Genomic DNA, 12,665 nt, shown 5'->3' on the forward strand with positions numbered 1-12,665 from the left:
GTGAATTTGGGCCTAAAATTATGTTCCATTAAAGTTCAGATTTCGGCCTTATCCATTTTCTTTCAAAAGGAATTGGCCTCATTACCTGAAGTACAGACTTTTGTGAAGGGAGTACTGCATATTCTGCCTCCTTTTGTACCTCCGGTGGCGCCTTGGGACCTTAACGTGGTGTTAAGTTTCCTGAAGTCACATTGGTTTGAACCACTTAAGACAGTGGAATTGAAATATCTCACCTGGAAGGTGGTCATGTTGTTAGCCTTGGCTTCGGCTAGGCGAGTTTCGTAATTGGCGGCTTTATCACATAAAAGCCCCTATCTGGTTTTCCATATGGATAGAGCTGAATTGTGGACCCGTCCTCAATTCCTGCCTAAGGTGGTCTCGTCCTTTCATATGAACCAACCTATTGTCGTGCCTGTGGCTAGGCGTGACTTGGAGGATTCCGAGTCCCTTGATGTGGTCAGGGCTTTGAAAATTTACGTGGCCAGAACGGCTAGGATCAGAAAAACAGAAGCACTGTTTGTCCTGTATGCAGCCAACAAGGTTGGCGGCCCTGCTTCAAAGCAGACTATTGCTCGCTGGATCTGTAACATGATTCAGCAGGCGCATTCTACGGCAGGATTGCCGTTGCCAAAATCGATTAAGGCCCATTCCACTAGAAAGGTGGGCTCTTCTTGGGCGGCTGCCCGAGGGGTTTCGGCACTACAGCTGTGCCGAGCTGCTACTTGGTAGGGGTCAATCACATTTGCAAAGTTCTATAAGTTTGATACCCTGGCTGAGGAGGACCTCCTGTTTGCTCAATCGGTGCTGCAGAGTCATCCGCACTCTCCCGCCCGTTTGGGAGCTTTGGTATAATCCCCATGGTCCTTACGGAGTCCCAGCATCCTCTAGGACTTTTTCTCATAGTCCGTAGAGGATGCTGGGCGTCCGTCCCAAGTGCGGACTACTTCTGCAAGGCTTGTATATAGTTATTGCTTACATAAGGGGGGTTATGTTATAGTTTCATCGGTCTTGGACTGATGCTATGTTGTTTTTCATACTGTTAACTGGGTAGTATATCACAAGTTATACGGTGTGATTGGTGTGGCTGGTATGAATCTTGCCCTTGGATTACAAAAATCCTTTCCTTGTACTGTCCGTCTCCGCTGGGCACAGTTTCTCTAAATGAGGTCTGGAGGAGGGGCATAGAGGGAGGAGCCAGTGCACATCCAGAGTCAAAGTCTTTCTTAAAGTGCCCATGTCTCCTGCGGAGCCCGTCTATCCCCATGGTCCTTACAGAGTCCCAGCGTCCTCTACGGACTACGAGAAAAAGATTTACCGGTAGGTTTAAAATCTTATTTTTTTTAAACCTTTTCATACTTTACGATCCACATGGAGTACGATTGGGAATAGCAACCTGCCTGAAGCATTGGGGTTCCCGGTCACTTTACGAAGAAAACAACACCAATTTATTTTTTTTAAACCTCATGTCGACCTTTTTTCCATGACGACTTTTTTCATGTCGACCTAATGCCCTCGTCGACCTATTTCAGGTGTCGACCTAATGACTGTCAACCTAAGTGTGGTCGACCCTATGATCCACACACATTCCCTATACTGGTTAAAATTGCAGTATTTTTAATAATCCTTCCGTAGGACTAAAAACTCAGCTCCATTACTATTGGGGAGTCAGTCTACTCCTGCCCAGTCAGGATTTACTGCAAAAATCACAAGAGGAGCCTGTGCACCAACAAAATGAACCTAGTCTAATAGAAATAGGGTTATTCGAATTGTTGTTTTAGGCAAGTGTTATAATAGTGTAAGTTCTGGATTTATTCTTGAAATTACACATTAACGCCTTATGTGGTAAAATTACTGTGTAAGAAAGTTTAGAGAAAATTTTTACTTTTCAGCAGTGAGGTTTCTTATTTTCTTTGAAAACAGTTAATGCAAATGGAATTGCCGTTTTCCTTGAACAAGTTAAAATCCCTCTGCATCAAGGTGGATCCTGAGAAAAAGCTTTGGAAAGAGAGTAGTTACATCATTCCACTTTCAAGTTTGGTCCTCTGTTCATAGCTCCTGTCACACCTCACGAAGATCCCATGCAGGTCCGGAAATCTCTCTGCTGAAAATAGAGAAAGGAGATTTTGAAAAAACTGCATATATTGAGGAAACTCAGGCCAGATTCCTGCTAGTTGTCCTAAGTGTCTGGGAGGTCCTAACTGATCGTAGGGTGGTTATATTAGCTGCCGATCAACATGCCCCTAAAGAAGATACTTTGCTCAGTTGACTATTGAAGTGTTTGTAGTGTTGGAGAAACCATCTGAACTACCTAAGGCTTTTCTAGATTCTGGAGCTAATGGAAACTTCATTACAGCCAAGAAAGTTTAAGAGTTTGGGATTCCATGTGTGCTTCTGCATAATTGGAGTGAATGGGAGTAAAATTCCTATAGCTACCATTCGTTAACAAACCCACAGTCTGCCATGCGGGTCGGAGTCCAAGTCTTTGACAGGAGCTGGATTGAGTTGTTGTTTTTTTATATTAAAAAGGGAATTGATACGATATGCTCTACCCTAACCCTTGGTGGGTGGTAGCTAGGTGTAACCCCCCCTCCCCACACACACCCTAGTGCCTAACCCTAAATCCACCTAGTCCCTAACCCTCACCCCCTGGGCTCTAACCCTAAGGCTGAACCCCGATACTCACCTTCGGTATCCCGTCTCCTGAGTGGTGTCGGGATTCCGGCGTCGGTCACATGACTGCCGGCATCCCGACAGCTGGGATGCTGAACGCATCCCTTAAAAAGGTTTCAGACCTTGTATAGACTACCAGGGTCTCAATGCCATCAATATCAAGGTCCGATACACCTTACCTCTAATCTTTGAACTCTTGACAGAATTAAGGGTGAAAAAGGTTTTACCAAGCTAAATCCATTTCAGGAGACAAGTGGAAGACAGCCTTCAACAGTCATGGTTAATACTAAGAGTATTTGGTAATGCCTTTTGGATTAAGTAAGTACTTGAATAACATTTTCCGAGACCTTTTATATAAATACGTTGCAGTCTCTTTGTATGACATCCTGATATTCCCCAAAGATATAGCAAGTTCTTTCCCAACTTTGAGCAAACCAACTTTTTTGCAAATTAAAAAAGTATACCTTCCAACTAAAGTTAATTGCATTTCTGTGGAACATTATCTTAGTATCCAGCCCACAAATGAACCCAGAGAAGCTCTCCATAATAGCTGATTGGCCTCGTCCAGCTGTATTGAAAAATATTCAACGGGGTTCTGCAATTTCCTGCGACTCTGCAACTTCCATAGACAATTCATTAAGAACTACTCATCTATAGCAGCCCCTATCATTGCACTTGCCAAGAAAGGTCAAAATACTGGGGTTTGGTCTCCTCAAGCTGAAGAAGCATTCTCTCGGTTGAAACACTGTTTTACTTCAGCACTTATCCTTATTCAACCCAACTGCAACAAGCCATGCTTCCTGGCAGTGGATGCTTCCATGGTTGGGGTTGCAGAAGTGCTTACTCAAATGGATACAATAGCACACTTGTGGCATCTTCTCTCGCAAGTTTTCAATTCCTGAAAATAATTATACAGTAGGAGACAAGCAATTATTATCCACCACGCTAGTCCCGCAAGAATAGTGATACTTTTTGGAGGGGGACAAAATTCCCAGTTACCATCTTCACAGATCATAAGCACCTGATGTACCTCAAAACAGCTACTGTTTAAACTACCGTCATGTCAGATGGTCATTATTCTTAATTTGCTTCAATCTGGTTATAACTTTACATCCTGGAAGTAAAAACATTAAAGATGAGCATTGTTTTGTACATTTCGTTCCACAGAGGAGTAGAACTGTGAGGATAAGCCAGTACTGAATCCCACTTGCTTTGATGCAGCTACTGACAAAGTTAAGATTCCTCTGGAGAAAACATTGTGACAACAGAGCTATGTACAAAATTTCTCTAGTGGGCACATACATTACGCTTCAACGGACGTGCAGAAGACTCTGGAATGAAGTGTCAGGTGTTAATAGTGCCCGACTACTAATTGAAATGTTAAGGACTTTGTGGCAGCCTGTGGTCAGCACAAGATTCCACATCACGCTCCTACCGGCTCTTACATGGACCCATATCTGAACAAGAAATGTTGAACAAGAAACATTGGTATCCCACATCAGCAACAGGATTCAGTAACTACATGGTGGTAGAAATTTCAGAGATCTCAGTTGCATACATTTTAAATGACCCATATCTCCATGGACTTTGTTACAGATTTACTCTCCAGTCAAGGTTTCAACAAGGGTCTGGGTAGGGATGATCTGGGTAGTGGTCCAAAGTTCACTTCATTCCATTAAAGGGTTGTCCTTCAGCCCCAAAGCTGGAAGAAACATTCATAAGGTGATCTTTAGGCTGCACAAGTTACCCAAGGACATGGTTTCTAACCAGGGATACAGAATACATCCAAATTCGGGAGAGCGCTGTGTAAGTGCTTCAACATCAACTTGAGTTTCTCCTCAGAGCAATGGACAAACTGAAAGTGTAAACCAGAACCTGGAGAAGTTTATTAGAATCTACATTTCCACCAATCAGGATAACTGGGTTTCTTTTTTTTTACAATAGACTGAGTTCGTCCATAGTACTCGCTTTCATGAAACCTCAGTTCACTCTCTGTTCTGCATTTAGTATAGATTCTATTATTCTGTCTTACCTGAACTGCAAATCTGCCACCCTACTGGCAGTTTGTGTTGTGGTTCAACAGTTTATCAAGATCTGGAGTCAAGTGAAAAGGAATTTAAGTAAAGGCTTCCCTTGGAACAAGTTCTTTTCTGACATGAAAAGAAAGAAAACTCACCTTTTAGAAACTTGATAGGCTGCGCATCTGTGTCTAAAGGTTCCTACCATGAAGCTTTCTGGACACTGCACATTGCCAGAGTGTTAGGTCAAGTTATCTGAACATATAATCTTGACCTTGGCTATTCCATTGACCTGTCTCGGTTTACCCCTTAGTACTGCCCATTGTGTTTACTGGCTTTGCCCTTGGCTATTCTGATTCTTGTCTCTGGTACCATGATTGCCTTCCTGGCTCTGATTTATTCCGACTACTGCGCTCCTGCACACCTCGCGGAGACTAGTCCCATTTCCAGTTCCAGATCGAACCAGCCCCATACCCGGGAACCCAGCCAGAGGACCAGTGATCTGTGTGTCAGGCGCAGTGAAGCCCAAACCTCTTTGGGGTCCTTGGTGAAAATTACCGGCACATTAGACTCCACACCTGTGTTCTGGGTATCAGCCAATCCTGTAGTTTGGGTCAATATCCACACTAACCATCCGTGAGTTGTGACAGATCTAATGTGCATAATGGGAGGACTTATATCGGTGAAATAGACATTAGCTTCTGGTTACAATACTTTAGCAGGAGTTGACACTTAAGAAAATGAAATGCGTATAATAGAGTTTTACCTAGAAAGGTTATACTGACATTTTAAGTTAACATAGGACTATTCATAAATAGGGAAAACTTGCTTGTCTGACACAAATAGGGATCTGAGCAAAAAAAGAAACAGGGAAATAGCAAGTTACTCACCTACCACATTCCGATAGCACAGACCTGTAAAAATCCTAATATTCCAACAGTATTGGTAAGCTACATATGGGCAGCCTTGGAATGTTCTTAAAAATACCAAAACAAAAACAATTTAATCATTAGTACAGTAAGGGCTTTAATCAGTATATGAAGGCAAATATAGAAGAAAGAGGAGAGTGACCAGGAAAAGAGTGGTGGCATTACATACATGGCAATTATATAAGTGTAAGAAAGCGACCTTCCACCAGACAAGACACTGACACAGGTTTTAGAGAAAAGCAGTCCGTTTACTTTCACAGCACATTAAACAGGTCTTTATCACAGCAAGTTTACTGGATACCTTATCCAGGCACCGGTCCACAAACCGCATATACGCAAATCTCACGCTCCCTGTCTCTAACCCACTGGCCCGTCCTCTATCGCCTGCCCACTTGTCGGCATCAGGAGCCCTGAGCCCTTGCCCTAACGAGCTTTATAAAAGTGTGGCACAGGTGTGCCTGATTGCTGGGAGCGCTTGCTCCAACAGCTGGACTGGACCTGCATGGATTGGATCTCATGTATTAAATTGCAGGGTATTTCTGTGTATCAACAGCAATACAATAATATCATTTCCAACTGCCATATAATCTTTGACACAATATTAGAGACAACCTGTATGTACGCAACACCCTTCCTGGGTCTTCCTCTTCCTCTTGGTCCAGTCCTAAACCCAGGTCGCTTTAGGTCAGGGCACCTAAACTGTTGTGCCCTGTCCTGCAAACACCCGGAGTGGCGCTGTCCTGCAAACACCCGGAGTGGCGCTGTCCTGCAAACACCCGGAGTGGGATCCGGGCTGGACTGCCACATAAGCCATTACCATCCAGCCTTTTACTTCTCTCACTCCTCTCCATCAAGCGCTGAAATAATCTGTTTTTGAGCAGAGTAGCATTACAGAAGGTGTAGAGCCCTATAGTAGTGAGATACTAAGACATGAAGCTTTAGAAATTACTTTCTCTTCTTTGTACTATTTGTCTCTGTGGCAGTAGATATATTATTTGTCTCTGTGGCATTGGATATATGGAGATGGAGCATTCATTGTTTGTTTTACAGATTTATATTCTCACAGTATATTTGTTTGGAGATGTCAAATTACTAATTGTCATATTTCATACTGCGCATATTATTTGGTCTTCAGTTCTAGTACCTCACCATTGTATGGAGGCAGATGAGAACAGTTCTCTATTTCTCCAATTAAAATAGAAATGCATACTTTTTAACTTCTATTGGTCAGCATGAAGACCGCAAACAAGACACCTGACCTAACACACTCAGCAGCCGTAACAAAAGACTGGACTCATAACTGGAAATTAGAGACTGCCTTCATAACTGGAAATTACTTGTTTCAAATCAGTGCAGCCTCGTAGTGATTTTATGCTTATTCCCATGAGTTATTATTTTGTAAATTTCACAAGTGATCCTGTTGCTGAAATGTTATGAATAGTTTCCTCTATAGTAATAAATATATACATATATATATATATATATATACATACACACATGTACTGCCCTGCAAGCGGCGACACTCAGAGACTGGTTTCAGCAAATAGGGGGTAATTCCAAGTTGATCGCAGCAGGAAATGTTTTAGCAGTTGGGCAAAACCATGTGCACTGCAGGGGAGGCAGATATAACATGTGCAGAGAGAGTTAGATTTGGGTGGGTTATTTTGTTTCTGTGCAGGGTAAATACTGGCTGCTTTATTTTTACACTGCAAATTAGATTGCAGATTGAACACACCCCACCCAAATCTAACTCTCACTGCACATCTTATATCTGCCTCCCCTGCAGTGCACATGGTTTTGCCCAACTGCTAAAAAAAATCCTGCTGCGATCAACTTGGAATTACCCCCATAGACAGATGAAGTGCAAAAGGTGTCTTTAATTCATTCCCAACGTTTCGGGGTCACAACGCCCCTTTTTTCAAGGTGAGACACATGACAAATGAAAAAAGATACCTTTATAAAGTTGAAGACCCGCGAACGGGACGAGCTCCCAGCAAAGGAGGTGCGCATCACTTCCGGCCCAGCCCCTTCATGTAAAACAGTGACGTATTATTAACCCATGGCCTGTTGCCATGGTTGCGACGCAGACACCGGTAACCAGGAAGCCGGCGCGGCTATGGCCATGGGTTAATAATACGTCACTGTTTTACATGAATTAAAGACACCTTTTGCACTTCATCCGTCTATTTGCTAAAACCAGTCTCTGAGTGCCGCCGCTTGCAGGGCAGTACATGTGTGAGGATTTTACCGGAGGGCACCAGAGCAACATATACTTAAGAAGTGAGCGTCAATTCGCTTGTGTGGTGTGTGTGTATATATATATATATATATATATATACACACACACACACACACACGGCTGAATCACATTATCATGACCACCTCCTACATTTGACTTTGGCAGCACATAGCCCATAATGTACGTCATGTGTCGTGCACTGGCCTGTTGGGTATATATGGTGTGCGATAGGCCGTCTGCATACATATCACTCGTTGCTGTCATGGGTAAAAGGGGCTATTTATTCAGGTTGCAAAAAGGGATGATTATTGACTTTATGGCCATAGGGGGCAGTATTTCTGAAACAGCGCAGTTTGTGAACTGTTCGCATGCTGCTCTGGTAAAGGTGTACCGTGACTGGACAAATGGCACCATTGCAAATAACTGACGTGGAAACTGTGGACAGTTTCCAAGGGAAACCGCAGCTACGAAGATGCGTTAAGACCGACCGACACGCTACAGTGGAGCAGCTCACGGTCAAAATGAACCTGGGGACTACCAGATGTGTGCCTAAAATGACAGCCCAGCCCGTCTAGCTGCTGTCCATGCTGCACACGGCGGTGACTCTGGCTATTAGCTGGTGGTCATAATAATGTGAGTCAATCGTGTGTGTGTGTATGTATATATATATATATAAATAAAAATATATGATTCTCTATAAATAACTTTTTTTTGTCTTTTTCCAGGTTTTACATGTTCAAGCTAACAGGAAAAACAAGTGCCAGTATGTATGTTTATTAAATGTATTTGAGCATAAAATGTCATTTAAAAATGCATGAATCTACTATAAAACATTACTAGATCAAATTCTGTATATTGCTGCGTTGAACAGCATAGTTTAAATGAATATGATTAAGCACCCTAGAATTTTAAATGTATCAGAGTTTGTTTGGCAATGTGAATTTTGGAACAAAGTGTTTTTTATTTCACTTGACATGTAAGTGCACAAGTTTCTCTATATTGATATTTAACATTTCACATTAAATTTGCCCAGCATAATATTTCTTTCGTCCTTTTGCTGTAAATGGAAATGTATATATTTAAGCTTAGAGGAAGTAGCGTGTCTTTCATGACTTTAGATTGCAGCCGTAATCACAAAAAACCTCTTAGGTAACAATCAAATGTTATGTACATAAAGGGGATGGCCAGTGATGTTGCATAACTAACATATATTATTAAACATTTAAGCATCTTATTACATACATATTTTATCTCCTGGTGATCTGAGATGACCAGTGGCACCGAGAAGGGGCAGGTACTAATTACCTGGGCCCAGGCCCATTGGAGGAGCAATGTAGAGGCTCGGGACAGATGCTGAAGGGGACAAATATCACCCATTGCATTGTATTTTACCTTGATTTTTATTCCAGAGGGGGCATTGCCACACCTCTTGGATTTGCCCACGCCCCCTCACTGCTTCCTGGGTGTCTCAACAGCCCTGGGGATGACCCCAGTTTTAAGGTTGATAAGTAACAAATGGTATCCAATCAGATTGCGGGAATGTTCTCTTTTATTTTTAATAAGATAAGTCTACTGATCTTATATGAGTGAGTGACTTGTCCAGTTGTGCTGTTTGTAAATGAGAGCAGGAATGAATGTGGCAGGCTCAGCACCATTATATGACTACAGAAATGGCGGCACAAAAATAGAGAGATAGTGGAACAGCACATAGCAGCCAGATCCTGTAAAACTAATGCATGGATGTCCAGCACTTGTACATTATTGGGGGCCAATCATTTGGCTGCGAGCCCCTGCGTACTTCTGTTTTTTGTTTTTTTACAGAAGTAAAGCAAAAATAAGCAATGTTTATTACTTATAACATCCCACGGGGCGTCTTCGATCACAATTAATTGAATCTGCCCCTGGAACAGTGTTTAAAGTAAAGTTGTGTGAAATAAATGCAAAACTGTAATTTTAAAATATTATTCAATAAGAATCTCTTCATATTGATACTGTATTTATGCATGAGATAGATGCAACCCTCTAACGTAAGCTGGGCATACACTGGTAATGTATGAGAGCCAGTTTCCGTTATTTAACCAAGTTGTCTAAATTAATGTTTTTGTCCGTTTTCCAGTGTTGGGTAGCAAATGGTCAATTGAAATCTTGTTCCATACATTACCAGGTTTTCACTCCAACCAGCCAGATTGGACAGATAATTGTATAGTGTATGCCCATCTTTAGAAAGATAATCTTAGTGCTAATAGTCTAATGAGTTATTGGAAGAGGGATAGCATAAAACTGTGTCTAGCGCATGCTGGTCCTAATTCAGCGCCGATCGCTAATTGGAGAATTCGCAAATTGAGCTATTATCTAATTACAGCGCATGCGTAGCGTTTGCATTGCGCACGTGCATGGGGTAATAGCAACAGAAAATGCGTACAGATCGTAAACGAAATGCAGCCGCTGTTTAACTGACAGGAAGCTGGTGTTCCAGCTTGTCTCAATTGTAGATTAGTGGCTGCCTCAGACCTACTCACATTTGCTCAAAGATTGCTCAAAGACGGCAAATATTCTTCGATATTCCGGGATTTGCGTATTCATCTGCAGATGTATAGCGATCTGCGATGCATTCGCAGATTTGCGAGGATCATTTTTTGTTTCTGTCAGGGCGTCGCCTTTCTACTCGCAAATAGCTGCAATTCTCAGATAAACGATCAATGCTGAATTAGCCCACAGTCCTTTGTGCTCAACACAATAAAGAAAACAACGGGTCTAATTCTGAGTCAAACAAAGCTGCATCCTTGTCCGCGTGTTGTGCAGCAGTTGTGTCTGCGACTTTATGATAATGCCCCTATAAAACCCATCTCTGGTGCACATCTGTGCATCCGAATATGCAAGGACTGAGACGCCCACTGTCAGCAGCTGATGCGTCTTCAGTGGCGTAACTAGAAATTTTCTCCTCCAAGCCAAAAAATTCTCTGGCGCACCCCCCCCCCCCTATAATTGTCACAAGTAAAGCGGTGAATCTGCGCGCGCCGCAAAAAAGGGGGCGTGGCCTTGCAGAAATGGGCGTGACTTTGCATAAAGAGGTGTGGCATTGCAGGAAAAGACTACCTTATACCCCAATTTTGCAACCTGCACGCCCAGACGTTGGCCACCACAGGAAAAAAAATAATCCTGATTCATGCCCCTTACATTATTTGTCATTTTTCATCCCTATAGTAATGCCCAGTATACATTATGCCACATACTGCAATGGCCCTTAGACATTATGCCACACATAATAATGCCCATGACACAATATGCCACACACCATAATGCCCCCGACACATTATGCCACACACTGTAATGCCTGTGACACATTATGACAGGCATCACAATGTCCGTTAAACATTATGACACACACTGCAATGTCCCTGATACATTATAGCACATACCACAATGTCCGTGATACATTATGCCACACACTGCAATGACCCTGAGACATTATACCACAATGCCCGTGATATAGTATACCACACACCGTAATGCCTGTGACACATATCGCAATGCCCGTTATACCCTATGCCATGCACCGCAATGCCCGTTATACATTTTGCCACACACTGCAATGCCCCTGAGACATTATACCACATACCATAATGCCCGTGATATAGTATACCACACACCGTAATGCCTGTGACACATACCGCAATGCCTGTTATACCCTATGCCACACACCGCAATGCCCGTTATACATTATGCCACACACTGCAATGCCCCTGAAACATTATACCACATACCACAATGCCCGTGATATAGTATGCCACACACCGTAATGTCTGTGACACATTATGACACACACTGCAATGTCCGTGATACATTATGCCACACACCGCAATGCCCATTACACATTAAGTCCTACAGTAATGCTTCTAATTACTTTTAAATTACCTGCTCGTTGCCAGGGGTTTCATGCTCTTGGTTCCATGCATGGTGCCAGGGGTTTTCATGCTCAGGGTGTCATGCTTGTTGCCAGGGGTTTCATTCAGTAGGTGTTATGCTTGTTGCCAGAGGTATCATGTGCTGGGTTTCAAGCTTGTTGCCAGGGGGTAATATTCGTTGCCAGGGGTTTCATGCACTGGGTGTCATGCTCGTTCCTAGGGGGTAATGCTTGTTGCCAGGGATTTCATGAGCTGGGTGTTGTGCTTGTAACCAGGGGGTAATGCTTGTTGCTAGGGCTGTGCTCCCAGTGCCACATATGCCCCCAGTGGCAGATATTCCCCCACAGTGCCAGGTACACATAAGCCCCCAGTGCCAAATATGTCCCCCCAGTGCCAGGTACACATATACCCCCAGTGCCAAATATGCCCTCCCCCCCAGTGCCAGGTACACATACACTCCCCAGTGCCAAATATACTCCCCCAGTGCCATATATGCTCCCCTCGTGCCAAATATGCCCCTCAGTGCAATTATGCTCCCCCAGTGCCAACTATGCCCCCAAACAGTGCCAGATACGCGCTCCCCCCCAGTGCCAAATATGCCTCACCAAGTGCCAAATAAGCTCTACCCCTCCCCCCCCCCCTCCAGTGCCAGGTACAACACCTCCTCTCCGGGCTCCCCCGCTGCTGTGCTGGGAAGGAGGGATACGGAGGGCACTGCGCACGCCTCTCCTGTGACCCTCCTTCGTCTCTGCCGGCAGTGACGTGTCTGTTTATTGAAGTGCCAGTGCGTGAGCCAATCAGAGCTCACGAACGGGCACTTCATTAAACTGACACGCTGGTGCCGCCGGAGACGAAGGAGGGTCACAGGAGAGGAGCACTCTGTGCCCTCTGTGTCCCTCCTTCC

The 12,665-nt window shown here is 43.6% G+C and overlaps 1 protein-coding gene across 1 annotated transcript in view; it reads left to right on the forward strand.

Moving 5' to 3' along the window:
- Positions 1-12,665, forward strand: part of ZNF365 (zinc finger protein 365) — a 175,405-nt gene that overhangs the window by 157,470 nt on the left and 5,270 nt on the right. Inside the window, exon 4 of the mRNA XM_063961817.1 lies at positions 8,582-8,619. Coding sequence (XP_063817887.1) covers positions 8,582-8,619 — 38 coding nt within the window. The remainder of the gene's footprint in view (positions 1-8,581; positions 8,620-12,665) is intronic.

This window comes from Pseudophryne corroboree, chromosome 3 (assembly GCF_028390025.1).
Source record: "Pseudophryne corroboree isolate aPseCor3 chromosome 3, aPseCor3.hap2, whole genome shotgun sequence".
NCBI lineage: Eukaryota > Metazoa > Chordata > Amphibia > Anura > Myobatrachidae > Pseudophryne > Pseudophryne corroboree.